This window comes from Notamacropus eugenii, chromosome 7, assembly GCF_028372415.1.
Source record: "Notamacropus eugenii isolate mMacEug1 chromosome 7, mMacEug1.pri_v2, whole genome shotgun sequence".
Taxonomy (NCBI): domain Eukaryota; kingdom Metazoa; phylum Chordata; class Mammalia; order Diprotodontia; family Macropodidae; genus Notamacropus; species Notamacropus eugenii.
Genome location: NC_092878.1, coordinates 128,796,339 through 128,820,231, shown reverse-complemented (window position 1 = coordinate 128,820,231; position 23,893 = coordinate 128,796,339). Strand labels below are relative to the sequence as shown.

The 23,893-nt window shown below is 35.4% G+C and overlaps 1 protein-coding gene across 9 annotated transcripts in view; it reads right to left on the bottom strand.

Annotated features, from left to right (window-relative positions):
- The window catches only part of UBE2D3 (ubiquitin conjugating enzyme E2 D3), a 57,473-nt gene that overhangs the window by 14,299 nt on the left and 19,281 nt on the right, over positions 1-23,893 (bottom strand). For 7 of the 9 annotated variants that reach the window (XM_072624377.1, XM_072624372.1, XM_072624375.1 and 4 more), the window contains 2 exons: positions 12,993-13,056; positions 12,875-12,906 (listed from right to left, as the gene is read on the bottom strand). In XM_072624377.1, the coding sequence (XP_072480478.1) occupies positions 12,875-12,906; position 12,993 (33 nt within the window). In that variant the 5' untranslated portion in view covers positions 12,994-13,056. The remainder of the gene's footprint in view (positions 1-12,874; positions 12,907-12,992; positions 13,057-23,893) is intronic. The other 2 variants (XM_072624370.1, XM_072624378.1) reach the window with 1 other exon arrangement.

Here is a 23,893-nt window from a genome sequence, read left to right as displayed (position 1 = left end):
ATACAATTCCAGAAAGAACTGAAGAACTCTAAATATAAACTGAAGCATAATTTTCTCACTTTTTCTTTTTTAAAAAATGTGGCTAATGAGGGGGCAGAGCCAAGATGGCAGAGTAGAAAGATGAACCTGTTCTTGCTCTGCCCCCATAGCCCATAAAAGACCTGTAAAAAGTGACTCTAAACAAATTCAAGGGCAGCAGAAGCCACAAAATGACAGAGTGAAAGAGATTTCCAGCCCAGGACAGCCTGGAAGGCCAACAAGAAAGGTGTTATCACGCTAGGTTCAGAGCAGAGCACAGCCCAGCCTTGGCAGCACAGGCAAAACAGGACTGCAGCAGGTTTCAGGGCGCAGAATGACAAGTAGCAGTTGCTGTTCCCAGATTTCTCAACCCACAAATGCCAAAGACAGTTCCAAAAGTCAGTAAGAAAGCTCTTTCACCTGGGTGAAAGGGGAGCGTGGTCTGGCCCCAGCCTCAGGATAGCAGAAGGGTCCACTTCTGGAGCCCTAGGCCTAAAGACCCTAGGGGAATCGAGTAGCTGATCTGGGTGGCTCAGTCCTGAGTGGCAGTCCTGGGGTGAGGATGAGCACTGAAGCTGGTGTAGGCTCTAGAGAAGAAATTCTACTCCCAGAACCTGGGCAGAAGAGTGCTTGTGGTTGCTCACACACCACAGCACAGGCCAGGAGAGGAGTAAACTCCTCTCCCTTGATTGTGCCACGTTGGAGGAACTGAAAACTTACAGGTCCCTAGAGTATACTCTCCACTTCACAAAGTCAAATGCCCAAAAGAGCGTAAAAAAAAAAAAAAAAAGACTATAGAAAGTTACTTTCTTGGTGAAAAGGTATTTTCTCCCATCCTTTTGGATGAGGAAGAATAAAACATACCATCAGAGGAAGACATAAAAGTCAAAGCTTGTGTATCCAGAACCTCCAAAAAATATGCAATGGTCTCAGCCAATGGAAGAGCTTGAAAATCAAGTAAAAGAGGTAGAGGAAAAATTGGGAAGAGAAATGAGAAGTGAAGAAAGAAAATATGAAAAGCAAGTCAGCACCTTGTTAAAAGAGGAGCCCCCACCACCAAAAAAATAGCTGAAGAAAATAACATCTTTAAAAATAGACTAACCCAAATGGCAAAAGGGGGCCAAAAAGTCAATGAGGACAAGAATGCTTTAAAAAGCAGAATTAGCCAAATGGAAAAGGAGGTTCAAAAGCTCACTGAAGAAAAGAGTTCCTAAAAATTAGAATTGAACAGATGGAAGCTAATGACTTTATGAAAAATCAGAAATTATAAAACACAATCAAAAGAATGAAAAAATAGAAGACAATGTGAAATATTTCACTGGAAAAACCACTGACCTGGAAAATAGATCTAGGAGAGAGAATTTAAAAATTATTGGTTTACCTGAAAACTATGATCAAAAAAAGAGTCTAGACATCATCCTCCAAGAAATTATCAAGGAAAACTGCCCTGATATTCTAGACCCAAAGGGTAAAATGGAAAGAATTCACCGAGATTACCTCCTCAAAGAGATCCCACAAGGAAAACTCCTAGGAATATTATAACCAAATTCCAGAGTTCCCAGGTCAAGGAGAAAACATTACAAGCAGCCAGAAAGAACAATTCAAGTACTGTGGAAATACAATCAGGGTAACACAGGATTTAGCAGCTTCTGCATTAAGAGACTGAAGGGCTTGGAATACAATATTCCAGAGGGCAATGGAGATAGGATTAAAACCAAGAACCACCTACCCTATACTGAGTATACTTCAGGGGAAAAAGTGGAATTTCAATGAAATAGAGGATTTACAAGCATTCTTGCTGAAAAGACCAGAGCTAAATAGAAAATCTGACTTTCAAATAAAGAATCAAGAAAAATACGAAAAGGTAAATAGGAAAGAGAAGCCTTAAGGAACTCATTAAAGTTGAACTGTTTGCATTCCTACATGGAAAGATGTTATTTGTTACATGAGGTCTTTCTCGGTATTAGGGTATATACCCTACATATGTGTGGGTTTATATGTATAGGTATACATATGTATATAAATACATGTATATGTGTGTATACACACAGACACACATGGCACAGAGTGAGCTTAATATGAAAGAATACCTAAAAAATAAGATTTACTGTTGAATAGAAATGTACTAGGAGTAAGAGAAAGGGAAAGGTAGAATATAGCAAATCATCTCATACACAAGAGGGAAGAAGGAGCTTCTATGATGGAGGGGAAGAGGCGGGAGATGAAAGGAAATTGAGCCTTACTACTCTCATGGGATTTGGCTTAAGGAGGAAATCACACTCAATTGGACATGGAAATCTATTTGACCATACAGGAAGGCAAGAGGGAAGGGGATAGGAGAGGAAAGATAATAGAAGGGGCAGCAAATTGGGGAAAGGGATAATCAGAAGAAAACAAAATTGTGCGAGGATAGGTCGAGGGAGAGAATGGAATAGACTGAGGGCAGGATAGGGCTGAGGGAAATGCAGTTAGTCTTTTACAACATAAATATTATGGAAATGTTTTGCCTTCTTACACATGTACGATGACCTATGTTGAATTGCTTGTTTTCTTAATGAGGTAAGGAAGGAGGGAGAGAATATGGAATGCAAAGCTTTAAGAATGAATGTTAAAAAATGTTTTAGCTTGCAACTGGAAATTAAGCTATACCGGCAATGGAGTACATAAATCTATTTTGCCCTACAGGAAAATAGAGGGGAAGGGGGATGGAAGAAGGGTAGATAACAGAAAGGAGGATAGACTGGAGCAAGGGGTGGATGGGGTGCATGCTGTCCTGGGGTGGAGTGGTGGGAAGGGAAAGGGAGAAAATTTTGAATTCAAATTCTTGTGGAAGTGAATGTTAAGAACTGAAAAAGTTCTTGATATATTTTTAATATGACACCTTTATAAATGATAAACTGTCCATAAACTTTTTCCCAATCTTCTTTCACTCTAATCTTGGCTATATTTATTTGTACAAAAACTTAATTTAGTGTAATCAAATTTTTTCATTTTACACCTAACTTTGTTTTCTATGTCTTACTGATTTATAAACTGTTTACCTATCCATAAGTCTGATAAGTAATACATTCCATGTTCTTTTCACTTTCTTGTTATCTCTCTTTATATCGAGGTCATACAACTAGATATAATGTATCCATTTTGACCTTATCTTAGTAAATGGTGTAAGATACTGGTCTATACCAATTTCTACCTTACTCCTTTCCAGTCATATAAAATGAGGTATTCTATACCTACCTGACTAGCTAAAATGATTGAAGGGGAAAACAATAAATGTTGGAGGGAATGTGGAAAAATTGGGACACTAATTCATTGTTGGTAAAATGATCCCACCACCTTGGAACGCAACATGGAATTATGACCAAAGAATTATTAAACTACCTATACCTCTGTGACCCAGCTATACTGCTACTAGGTTTATTTCCAGAGATGATTAGTGAAATAGGAAAAGAGCCTATATGTTCTAAAATGTTCACAGTAGCTCCCTTTGTGGTAGCAAAAAAAATGGAAATTGTAGGAATGCCCATCAATTGGGAAACAGCCAAACAAGTCACGATATGTGATTGTGATGGAATACAACTACTGTGTTATAAGAAATGATGAACTTAATGATCTTAGAAAATCATGGAAAGACTAAGATGAAATTAAGAGCAAAATGAACAGAACCAAGAGGACACTGTAAACAGTAACAACAATACTGCTTTAAGAATGACTCTGAATGAGTTAAGTTAATTTGACTAAATACCCAAATGATGTATAAAGGACATATAAAGACACAATCTGCATCTAGAGAAAGAACTGATAAATCAAAGTATGTACAGATTATACGTATGTGTGAGTACACACACATACACTGATGTCTAATGGCAGCCACCCAAAAAGGGTGAGGTAAGGCAGAAAAAAGGACGGGAAAAAGGAAATTTATGCAATCATTTTGTTGTATACTTGAAATCTTGTAAAGAAGATACTTATTCAGCAATGAACTGAATTAGATAAGCTGGAAGATCTGTTCCAAACTATAGAATTCATGGTTCTGATTTTTAAATGTTTCTTAAAAAACCCCATATACTTCCAGTTGAAAAATCAATATTACCATTAAAGTGCTTAAATTCAACAGGAAGTGGGTTGCTATAAATTCAACTGAAAAAAAAAAAAGTGTTCTGGACTTCTCAGATTCAGATAAATTACTTCTGTTAAAGAAAAATATGGGGGCGAAGCCAAGATGGCAGAGTAACATCATGGACTTTCTAGAAGACTGTCCCCAACCCCAGCCAAATGTCTGTAAAAAATGGCTCTAAACAAATTCTGAAGTTGCAGAACCCACAGAATGACAGAGTGAAGTAAATCTCTAGCCCAAGACAGCCTGAAAGGTCACCAGGAAGTGTTTTATCATACCACATGGGAGCAGAGTGTGGGCCACAAGTGCACAGAGGGGACCTGAGCAGGTCTTGGGGAGACTGAATCTCTCCCACCTGTGGAGGTTTCCACACTTCATGACCCCAAAATGCTGAATATAAATTGGAAAGTCACTGGAAGAAGCCTGTGGGACCAATGCAGGAGTGGAATGGTCCAGCCCCAGACCCAGGGTGGCAGAGGGGGGAGGGGATGGAGAAACCCGAGGCAGCAACAGCAAAGGCAGCAGCAGCCACTGTTTCGGGAGCTCTAGGCCCACAAATTGTGGGAGTATCGAGTGTCTGAGAGTACACTCCCTAATCCCACTAGAAGCAGAGAACTACCTTGACAAAGAGCTCAAAAGTCAAGTAAATGGCTGGGGGTAAATGAGCAAAAATTGGAAAAAGAATCAGATTATAAAATCTTACTTTGGCCACAAGAAGATCAAAGAATGCAAACAAAAGAAAACCATGTCAAAGCTCCTTCTATCCAAAGCCTCCAAAAAAATTTGAATTGGTCTCAGGCCATGGAAGAGCTCAAAAAGGATTTTGAAAATAAAATAACTGAAGTAGAGCAAAAGTTGGGAAGAGAAATGAGTGATGCAAGAAAATCATGAAAAATGAGTCAATTGCTTGCTAAAGGAGACCCAAAAAAATGCTGAAAATAACACTTCAAAGAAAATAATTCCTTAAAGATTTAAATTGGAACAGAAGCTAATGACTTTCTGAAAAATCAAGAAATTATAAAACAAAACCAAAGGAATGAAAAATTAGAAGACAATGTGAAATATCTCATTGGAAAAACAACTGACCTGAAAAACAGATCCAGAAGAGACAATTAAAAAATTATGGGACTACCTGAAACCCATGATCAGAAAAAGAGCCTAGACATCATCTTTCATGAAATTATCAAGGAAAACTGCTCTGTTATTCTAGAATCAGAGGGTAAAAAAAAATATTGAAAGAATCCACCAATCACCTCCTGAAAGAGATCCAAAAAATAAATACTAGGAGGAGTGTAGCCAAATTCCAGAGTTTCCATGTCAAGGAGAAAATATTGCAAGCAGTCAGAAAGAAACAATTCAAGTATTGTGGAAATACAATCAGGATAACACAAGATCTAGCAACTTCTACATTAGGAGATCGAAGGGCTTGGAATACGATATTCCAGAGGGCAAAGGAGATAGGATTAAAACCAAGAACCACCTACCCAGCAAAGCTTAGTATAATACTTCAGAGGAAAAAATGGTCATTCAATAAAATAGAGGACTTTCAAGCATTCTTGATGAAAAGACCAAAGCTGAATAGAAAATTTGACTTTCAAACACAAGAATCAAGAGAAGCATGAAAAGGTAAACGGGAAAGAGAAATCATAAGGGACTTACTAAAGTTGAACTGTTTACATTCCTACATGGAAAGATCAGACTTATAACTCTTGAGACTGTTCTCAGTATTTGGGTCGTTGGACGGATTATATACATATAGACAGAGGGCACAGAGTGAGCTGAATAGGAAGGGATGATATCTAAAAAAATAAAATTAAGGGGTGAGAGAGGAACATATTGGGAGGAGAAAGGGAGAATTGGAATGGTGCAAATTATCTCCCATAAAAGAGGCAAGAAAAAGTTTTTTCAATGGAGGGGGAAATAGGTGAGAAGGAAAAAGTGAAGCTTACTCTCATCACATGTGGCTTAAGGAGGGAATAATAGGAACACTCAATTTGGTATGAAAATCTATCTTACACTACAGGAAAATAGGGGAGAAGGGGATAAGTGGGATGTGGGCGGATGATAGAAGGGAGGGCAAATGGGAGGACAGAGTAATTAGAAGTAAACACTTTAGGGAGGGACAGAGTTAAAAGAGAGAATAGAATAAATGGGGGGCAGGATAGGATGGAGGGAAATATAGTTAGCCTTTTACAACATGACTTTTATGAAAGTCTTTTGCATAATTACACGTGTATAACCTGTATTGAACTGCTTGCCTTCTCAATGGGGATGAGTGGGCAGGGAGAAAGGGAGAGAAGCTGGATGTTAAAAATTGTTTTTACATGCAACTGGGAAATAAGAAATAAAGGTAATGGGATATAGAAATCTATCTTGCCCTACAAGAAAATAGAGAAGATAGAGATAAGGGAAGGGAAGAGTGTGATAAAAGGGAGGGCAAGTTGAGGGAAGGAGTAATCAGAATGCATGGTGAAGGGAGAGATGGGGAGAAAATTTCGAACTCAAAATCTTGTGGAAATGAACGTTGAAAACCAAAAATAAAATAATTTAAAAGAAAAATTAAAATGTGACACTTACTAGTTAACTCATAAATATCGGTACTTCAAAAACTGTATCATTTTTAACAATCCTAAACTGGTGAGTTTTCAGAAATGATTTATAATTAAGAATATATACTGTACGTAATAAATATCGTTTGGGTTCTTTACTGATTATCAGCAATGGCTACAACTCAGAGCTTCTTAACAATAACAAATCAGTAATAGTATTTTAGATTGTGAATTCCTTTTGTGTTCATTCCTAAAAGAAATGACTAAAGCGATGATTTGGTGGAAATTTCAAAGTTAATTCTAACCTGGAAATCATCATCAAAGACAGAAAAACTCTGATTTGGTAATAAATTAACTAAGAAAAGAATAGGAAATTATATACATGAAAATCCAAGAAACTAAAGTTCATTTGGGACCACAGCAGTCAAATCAATAACCCATTTCTAAGTCCTGGAAGATTTCTGGAAGGGTTTTCTGAAGAGCTATTGCCCTACTTCTTCTCCCAATGTGCTTACATATCAGGACCACAGATTTAGAAGAGGGGTTCTTAACCTGGAGAGCTTGAACATACATAAATACATACATACATACATACGCACACATATACATAAATACTGATTTCAACATGTTGCCTTTGTAATCTTCTGTGTTTTATGCATTTAAAAATATAGTTCAGAGGAAAAATTCATAGGCTTCACCAGACTGCCAAAAAAAAGGTCCTGCTTAAAAAAAAATAAAGAAGGTTTAGAACTCCTACTCTGGAGCTAATAGGAACCTCAGAGGACATCTAGCCTAACACTAGTTAACTGACTCATTTCATGTATGAGAAAAACCAGAGCCTATGAGTATATTAGTTGTTCAAGTTTAAATAGCTGTGTACTCCATTTATGGAACCAGAGAGTTTCAGAGTAGAAGGGACCTTGAGCCATCTAGTTCATTTCTCTTCATATAATGCTACCAACTCACATTTAGAATAACTTAAAGTTTGTAAAGTGTGCCCTCCCAATAGTCCTGAGAATTACACGGTGCAACGGCTATTATTCCCGTTGTGAAGATGAGAGAACAGGAGTTCTAAAAAATTATCTTACCAAAGGTACAGCTTTTAAGAAAGAGGCAAGATCTGAACCCAGTTTATAGCCTCTTCTAGTTCTAATTCTCTACTAAGATCCCTTCCTAGTGGTCTGGAAGTTTAGCCTGTACTTGCAAATTCCTTCCTGTACCTACAAATTCCCTCCTAGCATTGCTTTTGGGATTGAATAGATTAAACCTATTCCTTTTTCCCATGAACAGCCCTTATAGAAATCTTTCTCCCATCTTGCTAGGCATCTTCTAAAATGTCATCCTCAGGGGCTCCCTTTTCATTCTATCCTCTTTCTCCTTTGGTTGATATCCTGATATCCACTCCCAGAGTTTCAATGATCATCTCTCTATAGATGACTATTGATAAGGTACAGTCCAAATTTCTAACTCCACTCCCACATGACCAACTGCCAATCTGGACAAACAGACCTAACTCAAATTCAATATCACTTCTCCAAACTAAACATCTGACAGCACCACCATCCTTTATCACCATGGTGTCCAATCTTAGAGTTACCTTTGATGTTTCCCTGAAACCCATACCCATTAAGAGTAAACCAACTTTTGGTAACTGGAACTGCCTTGGGGAATTAGGGGAACAGCTGAACAAGTTATATGATTGTAATGGAATATTACTGTGCTATATGAAATCATAAGCAAGCTGATTTCAGTAAAACCTGGAAAGACTTACAGAAGCTAAAAAGTGAGCAGAACCAGAAGAATATATTGTACACAGTAACAGCAATACTGTACAATAATCAACTATGAATGAATTAGCTATTCTCTGAAATCCAATGAGCCAAGACAATTCTAAAGGACTTGTGATGAAAAATGCTATTCACATCTAGAGAAAGAACTTAAGAGTCTGAATACAGACCAAAGCATACATATTTTTTCATAGTTTTTTCCCACTTCTGGTCTGTTTCTTCTTTCACAACATGACTAATATGGAAATGTTTTAGATGATTACACATACATAACCTATATTAAATTGTCTACAGTCTTAGGAAGGGGAGAGGTGAGGGAGGGAGAAAATTTGGAATTCAATTTTTTAAAAAAAACATTAAAATTGTCTTCATATGTAACTGGGGGAAGATATTATTCATTTTTTTAAAAAAGAATAAACCATCTTTTGGCACTACTAGCCTTGATGACATCCATACTATCCACAATGATAGTCCATCCCAGGTTTAAGAAAAAAGGTTTAAGACTTATATGAACACAAAAGTGAAGTGAGCAGAACCAGAGTAACAATGTACACAGAAACAAAAATACTAACAATAATCAACCATGAAAGACTTATAAGGGGTGAGAAACTTGTGGCCTCAAGGGCACATGTGGCCCTCTAGGTCCTCAAGGGAAACCCTTTCACTGAATCCAAACTTTACAGAAAAAAATCCCCTTAATAAAAGGATTCATTCTGTGAAACTTGAACTCAGTCAAAAGTCTGAACCCAAGGACCTAGAAGGTCCCATGCAGCCTTGAGGCCACAAGTTTCCCATCCCTGTGAGCAATTCTAATCAACAGAATAATCCACAACAATTTCAAAGGTCTCAAGATTAAAAATGCTAGAGAACTGATGGACTGAGCACACACTGAAACTTTTTTTTTTCTTTGGCAACATGGCTAATGTGGAATTATATTTTGCATGATAATAGGTATCATATTTCTTGCCTTCTTAAGGAGTAAGGAAGCAGAAAGAGGGAATCTGGAACTGAAAATAAAAAACAATATCCATCCCATTCTTCATTAACACAGCCTGGGTCATTCCCTCATCATCCCTTGCCTCATGTGCCTCATCAGTTTCCTAATAGTATCTCTGGCAATATTCACTTTCTTCTTCAATCCACTTTTTTACACACCCATATTCACAAATCTTCAATGGCCTACTGCAACTAGGATGAAATACAAACTTCTCGGCTTGGCATTTAAAGCCTTCCACAGTATCCCTGCACCTTACCTTTCTCTAAGTCTCATTTCATTTTAAATCCTTTCATTCCAGTCAACTGACCTCACAGCACAAATTTATCCAGTTGCATATTCCATAGCTATTTCAAACTCAAAAAGGGCAAAAGGGAACTCATTTTCTTTCCCCATAAACGCACCTCCTTAACCTACTGATGTCCTGTTTTCGATGAAGGATAATTAAGTCATTCAGATTCACAACTAAACTCTTCACCTTATTTACTCCACATATTCCATTAGTTGATAATTCTGGTCAATTCTATTACTACAAACTACTTTGTATCTATGTCCCTATTTCTAATATACCACAACTGCCCTAGAATTAGGTCCCAATATTTCGGCCTAGACTACAAAAATAGTCTGTTAATTCTCTCTGTGCATCTAATTTGTCAATAATCTCATCCTCCACACAGCAGCTACATTGATATTCCTAAAGTTTAAGTTTGAATGTGCTACTATTGAGTTCAAGAAGCTGCAATGATTCCGTATTGCTTTTTAGGATAAAACACAAAATCCTGTTTGATATATAGAGCTCTTCTTAATCTGGCTCTATTTTTTGCAGGCTTGTTAGAATTACTCCACTCTACTTCACAGTCTGTGAAATGTACCCATTAGCTAATCTCCACACATGAAACTCAATTTCCTACTTTAAGCCTTGGCTTAGGAATCTTTCACATCTACAACACGTCCTTTCCCTCATTTCTATCTCTTCAAATACTTACCTCTCTTCAAGATTCAGTTCAACTACCACCTTCCTTCATGAGGTTTTCCTGATTCTATCCAGAAATAGCTTCCCTCACAAATTAAATTTATGTACTTTGTATGAATTTTTCTATGCACACCTTGCTCCTAGGTGTCTCCCTCCGCAAGAAGAAAATAAATAAGAATTTTGTATGTTTAGTGCCTAACGTGTACCTGGTAATCTTTAGTATTTAGTAGGTATTTATTAAGTGTTTGCTGAATTGGACAGACTACACAAGAACAACAGCTAACTAAAAAGTTACCCAAATAAAGGCTGACGCAAGACTTCGTACTATGTTATCAATTACCCATTATACTACTACAAAAAGTCCAATGAGTTCCTAGTGCTAATGTCATATACAGGACAAAAGCAGGTAGATATACAGTCCAACTTGTGTTGATCCATCCCAACCACCCATAATGCTTCCAGGCAATGTCTCCATTCCCTGAAATCAGGGAACATAAGCTATATTTTGCTAAGTACATACACAGACCATCATTTTAAAAATTATGGATTTATTATGTCTATTAGGGAGCTGACTTTCAAGTTAGCATCTGAACTTTTGGGTGCAGCAATATCAATCTAAAAGATGTGGTTGTATTTTAAAATGTAAAATTTCTATGAATTGACTTAATCCTAGAAGAAATGTCAAGATAGTAGCACTCATTCTCTGAAAATCTTGGGAAGAAAATTCACCTAGTCATTAACGTGTAAGTGTTGCTGGGAATACAGAGCTCTAATTCCACTAAAAAAGGCAGAAAATACCTGTTTTGACAACTTTCTACCTTTTGCAAAGTGCTGATTTACTTTCTGTATCTAAAACAAAAAAATTCATGACACAATTCTGAAAACCATCCAAAAAAAGAAGATATGCCTTGAATATGAAAATGCTGGCTTTTCTGGTGACTAGAACTTACTATCCAACAACTATTCCCATGCCTCACCTATATAAATAAGTGGTTCTCATAAAGAGCATAAGGCACTACCAAAAACCTAAAGAATCTTATAAACCTAAAATAAAATGACCTCTAGTATATAGTTTAAGTGTGTCCACAAAATTCATCTCTTAAAACAAAAAAACCTGTGCTTGGAAATTCTGATTATAGAGGATGCACGTTTATGTATTTTTTATTAACAATTAATTTAATATTTAGTATTCTTACGATATAGCATAAAATTACATTTAAGTTTTATATATACCCCCAAATTCCACCATCCTATGTAAGTCTCCCAAAAAAGTTTATGCTAACAAATTTAGGTTTACATTTAAATCTCTGAAAATTGGTTTAGAACAATTATTAAATATCTATCAACCTAAAAAGCTAAATAATTTTTTTCTGTTACCCCAGAATGCCAATACTATACAATCTTGTCTGACTCAAAAGGTGGAAAAAGGAGAGGAATCTGTAGAAGAGTAGGAGAAATAACTCTTGGATAAAATGACATGCAGCTCAAGCACTTCACAGATTAATCTAGATTCTGACTGTACCATGCTCAATTTTTGCTCCACTTGTGAAGGACTACAGCTAATTTTCCTTACCAAACTTTCCTAACCCCTGACACTTCTGATTGCGAATTGTTAAAATGGCTACCATTTACACGGTAAAGTATAACATCATTTGAAGTAATATATGAAAACCTACCATTTATTTTAAAATCCAAAATTACTCCAACACTAATCCTTTAATACAGAAAAATCACTGTTCAAATAAAGACACCACAAAATCCTAAAATATTTTCCAATTCAAAGACTGCTATATTCAGCATTTATTTTAGTGTGGTTTACTGACAAAATTCTTTTAAGTGTTTAATCTATATGGTATGGTAATTCAGAATAATACAATTAATCTTTATCTAGGTTGGATTAAAAAGCAGTTTACTATTCCTGATGCTGTTTACCTAAAAAATATTTTACATTTCTGTAAAGCTATTAATACAATTAAGGAGTTAAATGTCAACATAGCTGATTCACCACTACACACTTAATTTAATGATCATGAACTGTAATTAAACAGAGTAACACCTTTAAATAATGCCTGACTCATTGTAAGGTCAGAATTATTTAAATAATTTGTCATAAAAATAACCAGGAAAGCCTATGAGAGTGCTTTGTACAACAGCTATAAAGATCATCTGGATTGATGTCAAGGAAATTTTGCCATTTCATTCAAGTGCCACACCCTTAACAACAAGATGGGTCACAAATATGGAATTTAAGACTTGTGACTGAGTCTTTAAATTACTTGATATTTCCTTCAGGGGAAATACTGTTATTATTTAAAAACAAACTTTTATGACTACCACCTCACTAAGCAAAGAGGTCTAGCAAAATTTAAAATTCTAACCAGATCAAAATTGAATTTTCAATTAAAATCATCATTTAAAAAGGTTCACAATACTCACAGGTCCCATAATTGTGGCTTGCCAATGAAACACTAGAAAAAGAAAAACTCTTGTTATCATCTAAAAAAATGTATATGCTCTTTTCAAATTAAATGGTAAAGTTTTGGAAAGCACTTACTATCATCCCCAACTGGACCTGCAGAACACTGTGCTGGAGGATCACGGGCCAAATCGCTAAGTTCCTATGCAGAAAGAAAGTTATAGGTCAATATAATATGCAAATGTACAAATAAAAATAGCATTAGTTACAAGTTACTTTACATACTTCCCATTCTATAGATGATAGAGATAATACGGAATACAGTACAGAAAGGAAAGCAGATGCAAACCAGGACAGTTTGCACTTTCCCAGTGGTTGTATTGTGTGTGTTGGGGGGAGGAGAGGGAACGCAAAGGGAGGTGGTGTGAGGGGTGGGGGGGGCACGGAAGTCCTATAGGTAGCTACCACGGGTTAATCTTGTTAGTTGAGAATAATGCAATTTTCATAATGGTAGAGCCTATAGAACTATCTGAACCTTGGTCAGCATCTGCCCTTTTCCATTCATTACACTTCAAAGTCAGACCTTGCCAGCAATGCTTCCTTATATAATAAGGGTTTCCCCAAAGTTTTCAAACTTGATTTACTAATGCACTGCTTTTGAGAGGTAACTGTTATTGGGCTTAATGTCATTCCTACATGTGGCTCTCCTTATTAAACATAAGCTCTTGTGTACCAATTTGTTCAAATGTCAAACTTTCCAGGATAAGGATTATGACCCCAAAAACTTAAATGCCAATATCTAACTTGTAATTTGGATGAACTCTAAAATAAAGAGTATGAAATACCCACTTTCATCAAAAGCAATAACTTTTTACGAATTACCACTCACACCATTTACCAACACAAAAAGGAATGCTTGTGAAAACTCTCAAAGGTAAATATTTATTGCCTACCAAATGCAATAATAATAGTAATAATGATAGTAAATCATGGTCAAAATTTTAGTGATAAGCCTTATTTTAGATATGTGATACCGAGAATAACTAGATCCATCTACAGAACACAAAGATAAAAAAACTTGGGTCAGGCCAGAGTGCTCAACTTTCCATAGTCCTAAATATTTACTAAGCTACAAAGAAACTTTCATTTTCATGTCCTTTCACAAATGCCCCCCCCCCCTCCACGTTACTTTTATAGAACTTAACGACTAGGACACAAAAAGCTGCTTTAATACAACAAAAAAACTACATTTTTGTGCTATCTTATTCTAAACTCAATTTCCAAAAGGTTCTTCTCTTCCAACAATAAATAGCACAGTTCCTTACCAGAGAAGAAAAACCACTGTCTTCGCTTCTATTAATTTTTGTTGTTCTAAAGTTATTTTTTTTTTTGCTATAACCATCTTCTCAACTATATCATCCTAGTTTCCTCTAAACCAAAAGATAACTATATCCTTTTAGGTTTCTGTTTTTTTCTTGCTTTTCCATGTTGTTAAATCCCAAACTTGCACCCTCAGATCGTTTAAAGCTACACGTAAATGAATTCCTTGTGTCCCGAAGAAGAATACAATGGAATCAATTCCGCAGAACTCCCAAGGAGTTTGGAGAAAGCAGTGCGCTGCTTTCATCAGTGTAGGAGCTCCCAATGAAGAAAGCAAATGGGGAGCCTCTCAGGAATTTTTAGTTTTAGAGATTTAGGTGACTTGCTCAGGTCATCCTGATTTTCAAGCCAACTCTATAACATTATTTACACTACCATGTACCTGAAAACTAATGACCTCCAAAGTCTGATGTATATAGTAGCAGAACCAATGTGTTTAGAAACCCCTTCACAGATTTTCAGAAAACATGTTTGCATAAGGAGATCCTGTTTTCTAGGGCTTAAAAAAGTTTAAGAGAAAAAACAAATTACTAAGTTACAAGAGAATAATTATCAAAAAAGCATTAAGCTGAAGCAATACTATTATAGCCTGGCTAATTAGATGTTAAAACCAGCTTGATTCAAACTCGATCCCTTCATCAAAAAAGCTTACAGCGTAGAATTCCCATACCAAACAAATTAGCGTAAGTCAAAGATGAGTTTTTTCTTTCAGAACTGTAAGAATTAGAAGATCATCCCCAATTGATAAAGGGTCAAAGGATATGAACAGGCAATTTTCAAAGGAAGAAATTAAAGATATCTATAGTCACATGAAAAAATGCTCTAAATCACTATTGATTAGAGAGATGCAAATCAAAACAACTCTGAAGTACCACATCACACTGATCAGATTGGCTAACATGACAGAAGAGAAGATGATAAATGTTGGAGAAGATGAGGGAGAGATGGAACACTAATTCGTTGTTAGTGGAGCTGTGAGCTGATCCAATCATTCTGGAGAGCAATTTGGAACTATGCCCAAAGGGCTACAAAAATGTGCATACCCTTTGACCCTGCAATACTGCTTCTAGGACTGTATCCCCAAGAGATCATAAAAATGGGAAAAGGTCCCACATGTACAAAAATATTTATAGGAGCACTCTTTGTGGTGGGCAAAAACTGGAAATCAAAGGGATGCCCATCAATTGGGGAATGGCTGAATAAATTGTGGTACATGAAGGTAACGGAATACTGTTGCACTGTAAGAAAAAATGAATAGGAAGACTTCAGAGAAGCCTGGAAGGACCCGTATGAACTGATGCTGACTGAAAGGCGTAGAACCAGGAGAACTCTGTACACAGCAACAACCACAGTGTGCAAGGATTTTTTCTGGTAGACTTAGAACTTCATTGCAATGCAAGGACTTAAAAAATTCCCAATGGTCTTTTAAGGCAAAATGCCTTCCACATTCAGAGAAAGAACTATGGAATTCAATTGTAGATTGTAGCAGATCACTTTCTTTTGTATTACATTTTGGTTTGCTATATGATTTCTCCCATTCACTTTAATTCTTCTATATAACATGACTATGGTGAAAATGTATTTAATGGAAATGTATGTGTAGAACCTCTATAAAATTATATGCCATCTTGAGGAGGGAAGGGGGAGGTGGGAAAGAAAAAAATCTAGGTTGTATGGTAGTGATTGTCAAACACTGAAAATAAATAAAAAACATTTCTAAAGAGAAAAAAAAGGAATTAGAAGATCAGAAGAGACAAGATCATTTAATCAAATATTCTATCTACTACATTTAAAAGAATTTCCTCTATGATATACCAAACAGATGATACCTGAAGGCAAGTTGACATCCCAACAGTGTAACAAGTGAAAAGATTCTAGAGCACATCAGACCAGAAAGATCTAACCTTTCTACCTCAAACCACTAAAAATTATATAAATGGTGTTTTAGTTCAGCTGTTTCAATCGTTTCCTTCTCTTCATGAGCCCATTTGGGTTTTCTTGGTAAAGATACTGGAATGGTTTGCCATTTCCTTCACCAATTCATTTTGTCAGATGAGGAAACTGAGGCCAATAAGGTTAAATGATTTGCCCAGGATCATACAGCTGAGGTCAGATTTGAACTCAGGAAAATGAGTCCTCCTGACTCCAGAACCAACAAACTGGAATCATTTGTGTAAAAAAAAATCACTGTGTGAGGTAGACATCAACTCCCTCCTTCCTCCCTCCACCCCCCATTAATGATATTAAAAACAATTAAGGACAGAATTTAGTTGGGGGAAAGGGAAAGTTAAGATACTCCCACAAGTAACTAATGTTTAAGAATGAGATCATTATATTAGAAAGGTACAAAAGCTTGAGTGGAAAGACTTTAGAATTAATCTATAAAAATAGAAAATCATCAAACAGAAGGTGAGAAGCATTTAAGGAAAAGAGGTTACCAATTTTTTCTGATAAAGAGCAATACAATTCAAATGAAGTATCAAGTGCTTAAAGAAGAGTGCTATGAGATAAGGTTGGTACCAAATCACGAGAAATTCTCCAGTACTTTTAACTTTGCTTAGGCATAGGCAATCAATGAACATTTCTGTGCAGCTGACTGGCATAACCAACTCCACAAAGAAAATTAGTCAAGAAGAATAAAGGGGGAATAGAGACAGGTGGGTAACTAAAGCAAAATAGTGGTGGTGGTAAAATGGGATGTAAAAGATACCCTTGAGTTAAAAAACCATTAATAAACCAATGAGATGTGAGAGAGAGGGAAAAATGCGAGACAACACTAAGGTTTTGAACATAGACAGTGGAAGAATACTGTGCCTCTGATAGAAAACCAAGTCAGAAGGAGAGTTACGGGGAAAAAGATATTTAAAGGCTTGATTTTACTTACACAAAGTTGAGGTTGTTCCAATTTGCCTACCACACATTTTTTACAAAGTCTTACTTCAGCTCTAAATTGTCTCTCTCCTCAAATTTCAACACATTTTGCCACTGCCTCTCCTTGAATCTGATCACTCTTGCTGGTATTATAAGGGATTGCAAGCTCTTAGAACTCCAGAGTGCCACACTGTCTTGTTTATTCTCAAAGGCTAAAATTACAAACACCCTTTTAATTCAACAAAAATGACCCCTGAGCTAAGCCTCCAAGGGAACAGATTCTCTAAGTTAAAAGTGAAGAAAAGAGTGTATTCTAGGTAAAAAGAATAAAATATGCAAAATGCATAGAGAAGTAGTATTGGTATTGCCTTCCTGGAATGCAAGTAGCCATTTGGGTGGTGTATACAGTTGGAGGAATGAGAAACAAGGAATATGTTAAGTTTGTTACAAGCAACTAATTAGAGGTGATGGATAGACCTATCCTCTCAAAAATTTTTAACTTAAAGTTGAGACTGAACAATATAGAAATACACAAATGTATTTGCTTTGAGTTATCCAAGTGGTTATTTGCTGACAGCTAGCCAAAAGAAAATAAAAATACTAAGCACTAACCAATGATTATCAAACCATATTTTAAAATTTCTTCTGATACTTGATTTCAAGGTTTCAGTTTAAAAGGAAAAAAAATGGTTCAGTTTTCTAATTCTGAGTGTTTTGTTTTCAAATAACAAAGCTTTGGTGTCCTCATTCTTGAGTCAACAAAAGGGCTGCACAAATAACACATTGCTACAGCAGTAAATTCTCCTCTGATTTTTAAAATAATAAACTTTTAGTTAGAACAAAAGAAAAATCTAATCATTTTGGCAATCAGTTTCATTTTTTTATCAGACATATGCAAACATGTCTGATGTGCCATTTTTCTATTTATTAAAAATCAAACAGCAAACATCATCCTCAACACTTTCCACAATTCATTTTTAAAAAGGTTTCTTAAAATTTTTTTTTTGTCATGGACCCTGTTGATGCCTTTTCAGAATTTTTAAATGTATAAAATAAAACACATGGAATAAAAAGGAAACTGATTATCTCAAAATACAATCATCAATTTTAAAAAGCCAAGCTCATAGGCCCTAGGCTAATTTACCCTTAAATTTCACTCTTTAAAAGTCACTCATTTATTTTATTAATCTTACTTATTAAGTTCAAATTTTGCCTTGAATACTAATTTGTCTTGTACTTGTGCTTCTCTATGTTTCCTAGTTTTTTAAATGAAGTGACAGCAACCATTCATATTTGGGAGTACATGTATCCCAAAATTTACTAACATAAAAAAGGATACTTGTTTTAGAACGCAATGAATTTGTTTTCCTGATACTAAAATCTTTTTAAGAACATGTATAAAACTAACTCTCCAGCAACTTACAATTTTAACAAAAAATGTAGCGCACATAAATGCATTCCCCCAATAACTATGATGCAGTAAGAGGTAAAATTAAAATAATGTGTTCAATGTCTTCCCATGGCAGTTTCAACAAAAGCCAGGACCCTCAATGGTCAGTGTACTTTCCTACCTTCTTCTATAGATCATAAAATAAGGAAAAACAATTAACTTTATACAAATTCACTTATTCTTGAAGAGAGATGTAGCTGAATATACACTTTTGGACAATAACCTGGCAACATACTATAGGAGTAGTAACAAAACTGCTAATACTTTTCTTGACCTAGGACCTGTATGAATATATAAAAGCACTGCTGGTTTTCCAATTACTGAGTAGTAGGCCAAATTAAACCGACATCTACTGAATGGAATAAAATATTATAAAGAATTTAAAATATGAAAAAGCGCATACAATGTAAAACAAAAAACAACAATTGCAGAATTGGTACATTCATTTTGAGTACAACTACTTTTAAATGGGGAAAGCTATTTTACAAGGCCACAGAAGATATAAGTAGAAGGTGATCTAGACCAAATAAATGTCACTGTTCAGATTTAAGAACCTGAAGGTCATCGTTTGGGGCTTTTTTCACCTTTTTTTTGTTCAGTTCAATTAAAATTTAATAAGACAAATAGCTTAGAAAGTTATAGTAATATAGCATACACCTCTTTTAAAAAATACTGATTATACTCCTAATAGTTAGAAAATAAATAATACAGTAGTCTTTATTAGTGAGTTAATACCAATCAACACAACTGAATTCCCACTATATGCAAGGCACAGCATTTCAATCTGTGAAAGATATAACATTACCTTATTTCAAAAGTACTAGATGAAATCACAGGATTTTGAGAGCTGTACGGGACCACAGATTATCATCTAATCCTCAACTCCCAAGAGTATATAAGTAGTGTGCCCAAATGGACATAACTATAACAGGTCTAAGAGATTTAAAGCTAATTTGGGGCTTTAAATCCATTACCCTCCCTAGAGTATCCTGTCATCAGAGAAGTGGTCAAAGGAGAGGTGGGTAGGAAAAGAATACTACTATATGCACTCAGAAGAGAGAGATTAATGTGGGTTACTACAGAAAAGAAAACTCAGTGCCTCTCTCAAAATCCACCTTTCCATTAAACATTTGGGGGGAGGAAATTATAAACACAGCAGAATGGTTTTCTTTAAAGAACCAACAGCCACTTCAGTGACTCAGCTCTGGGTTATATAAGTTATAATTATTGTAACATTAGTTTATTGAAATTTTTTTTTATAAAGCTTCATTTTGGGATCCTGAACAAATGGGTCAAAGGTCAACCACTATATGTACTCTCAAAATAGGGAAAGGAAAAAAACTGCAAAATCTTTTATATGTATAAAATATGTAGAAAGATCTAGATATATAATGACTCTCGTTTGACTCTTTACTTCAAATATTCCTTTAAAAACTTGTTATTTGTTAGTATAAGTATGACCTCAACTAAAAAAAAAATCTTCCACAATAGGCTACTTCTGAAGTTTCTGTGACCAAAAAAGTTCATCTGAAATAATGGCCAGCCCCTTTACATGTGGCTAAATTTGCCTTTCAGACAGGCAAGTGCAATCTATTAATGTCCATTTGTATTCGAATCCTGAGAGGATCTGCCATGCCAATGACAGGGACCTTACAGAAAGCTAAAAAACATTACCAAGTCAAAAGGAGGGAATAAAGAATAAGACTTTAGGAGAAGTGCTGGCTTCCTAGTAGCAATCAAAAATTACTTTTTAAAGAATTAAATCATTCTCTAATCATCTGAAAAAAACCTAACACCCAATGTTAAAACAAATTTTCTTTTCCTCACAGGTAGGGTGATGCTCATAAGTAGAAGGTGCTACTCAGAATTTAATAACCTCACATGCTGCTAATATAGTATACATTTACTTCTGGCTGGTAATAAAATCACCTTGGGGCACATTTCACAAAACTTTATTATTACAGTTAGAGTCATAAGGTCGTGTGGGATATGGTTCAAGAAATCATTTCTTCAGAATAACTGGTTACTAGATACAAAATGTGACAAGAGTGAGACAACTTTTATTTTTAACATTTAAAAATTCTCTATCTGCATGAATTTTCATTAATTTATCATGCCACATATACAAACAAAAGATCACACAGAGCTGGCAATTCTAGATATGTCTCACAGCCACAACTATAGTACCTTTTGTACTGAATTCATGAATGTGAACTTCAGGAAGTAATAACAGCCATTATTGTTAATTCAGGGGAATACTGTGTCATTTCAAATTCAATTTACTCCTAGAAATTAAACACAGAAATAGCATCATTGTAGGATATTCCCCAGGAGACTAAAGTTCTACATTGCCCATAGAATTAAATATTCTTATGAAAAAACTATAGGGAAGTAATGAAATTGAAGACTATACATACCACAACTTCAACTATTAAAAAAAATCAGTAATCACAATGAACACCCTTGAAGCTAATATGTTAAAGTACATGGTCTTACAGTTCAGTAAATAAGAGAAGGCTGTACTGTTACATGAATCCTTAAGACCCTCAAAAAACAAATCCGTATACATTTTTAACACTCAGGGAATCCAAGTGAAGGTGGGCATAAGGGAAATGGTGAAAAATGTTGGCAAAGATGATCCTGGAGTAAGAAATTAAAGGTCAATGGCTTGTACAGACAGCTCACAAGTACTAGGAATGTCCAGTACCAAACAATATTCCACAAAAAAACCTGGTTATGCCAAAAGAAACTACTAAAAGAAATATCTAGTTACAAATATGGGAGTTTGTTTTCTGAATTAACTATCTCAAATGTGAGAGATAATAATCAAAATCACATTTAAACATAAAAACATGCAATACAATTGAGATAATTTCAACTTGACCTATTTTGAAAAGTTACTGCTGCTAAAAACTGGGAAGTTGACAGAAGAACAGACAACACCAGATTACAACTATTTTCTAAGTAAGCTTAAACAATATTAATCAAATAGTCTCAGCTACCACACCACCCCTAGATCTCCCTAGATCTCCCACCTCTGCCAAGGAGTCAAGTGGGGTTATCTTGTCATATCCCCTTCATATGTTCTTGAGTATAGATGACACTGTATTAATTCCATTAAATCCTAGAACAATGTAGCCTACTAAGTTAGTTCCATAATCACCCAAAAGAATCAAGCCTAAATGTTCACCAAGATACATAACCAACATTATAGATCCAGACTTGGAGAAACACAGTTGGCTGGACAACCTAGAGTGAGTGAGTGAGTGAGAGAGTGAGTGAGTGTGTGTGTGTATGTGTGTATGTGTGTATGTGTGTGTACATTTACCATGCATGATTGTTCTTGGTATGCTGTATAGTGCTTTTAATAACCAAGCTTCTCCCTGAAACCAAGATCGATGTTTTAAAATTCTAATATTCTTTTGATAATCTTACGCCACCAGAATTCAAATTTGTGTGTTAGCTACAGTAGGCTTCAGTTGGTTGCAACATACTACAAATGAAGAGCTGAGCTGAAGTGTAATGTAAGAGAAATGTATTATCATAAAAAGCGAGCTAGTTATGTAGTACAAGGGATACCTAAAAGAGAACCTGTGCTCTACAGGTATCCTTATAAAATCAAGAGGACTACAAGTCCCTGCAGCGGATAGATTTATAGGACATGGATGTGAGCTGCATATAATGAACAAGTACGGATACGTGATTGCGAAGGCAACCAATGGGGCCAGTGATGATGAGATCACTTTTTCAAAATGCTAAGTTAGAGGGGTGAAGGAGAGTCATTTATTCAATAACTGGCTTTTTAATTAAAATTACATGCAATTTATTTTAAGAGATTTGTCAATTTTTTTTTTAAATGGTGAAAAGGGATATTGAAATTAAGACAAAAAGTCATGTACCACTAGCAATACAACACAGAAGGGTCACCTGAAAGGGCCCTTGTGGATGTAACAAGTTCTGAACACCAAAGTTACTTCAGTAAGGAAATTATTTTCTATAGGAGCTTCAAGCCAGTGAAGAAAGTTCACCAGAAAAATCAAAAGCTTAACATTAACACAATTACCGTAGAGCTAGATAACTTAAGACTATCAACTTTACAGGAATTCCCTAAATTCTTTCACTGTCACAAAACTGATACAAAGTCACTAGATTATATACCATGAATTTGCATTCTATAAACAATTCTGTCCCAACTTCAGATGTGCAGACAAGAAACTCAAGGTCTAAATTAGAACTTTGGGTTAAACAAAGTGATAGAGACATTGCAACCAATCATACTTTTAAAATGGCATGTGATGCCAAAAACAAGCTACATTCTTCAATTTGGAAGGCTGATAATGCTAAAGCACTAAATATTATTTTTACAGTTTTGGTAAGAGGGAAGTGATAACTTTATTCATAACCTACTTGATTTTTAAAAGTTTCTCACTGTGACCTTGGGGTCACAAAAAATTTGGCAAAAATAAAATTAGGTTTCTGAAACACGACCAAAAATTAAGTCAAAATAAATTGAGTAATGAATCAAGAGGTGTTTCTGGCAGCACTTTACCATGCTGTGTTTTGAGCATCTCCTAACTTGGCTCTAAACACAAATGGCTTTGCACTGAGCATGCCCTCAGGCTATGCAACACCAAGGAACCAATCCACAGTGGCATAATCGCATAAAAGGGTCATGAGTGGAAAAAGTTTAAGAAATCCTGGACTAGATGATCTCTAAATCTCAAACTAACTCTTTTTCTTCTTCCCCCACTTTTTTTGGGGGGGCCCTTTATTTTTTTTAATTTATTAATTTGTTTTCCGTTTTAAATGATCACTTCCACAAGTTCCAACACATATATTCCTATTTAAACACATTTTCACATTAGTTATGTTGCGTAGAAAAATTACAACGAATGGGAGAAACCGTAAGAAAAACAAAACATAACAAAGGAGAAAATAATCTGCTTCATTCTGCATTCCAACTCCATAGTTCTTTCTCTGGATGTAGATGGCATTTTGCATCATGAGTCCCCTTTGGAAATGTTTTAGGTCCTTGCACTGATGTGAAGGGGCTAAGTTCAAACCAACTCTCTTGGTGGAAGGGTTTGGGGAGATGGATTCAGTGGGAATTACAGATAAGAATGAAATAAAATTTTCAAATAATAAATCCAACCTTTATATCACCTTAATTATGATCTATGATACACCTTCTCTAGTATAAATTGTTGGAATGGATTTAAGAAAAAAATATCAATAATTTTTTTTAAGTTTTAGGGTTTAAAAAATGAGATATCTTTGAACATTTTAAAGATACATTAAAAACATCATGGAGTGTGGAGAACTTCAAAACTTCAAGTTA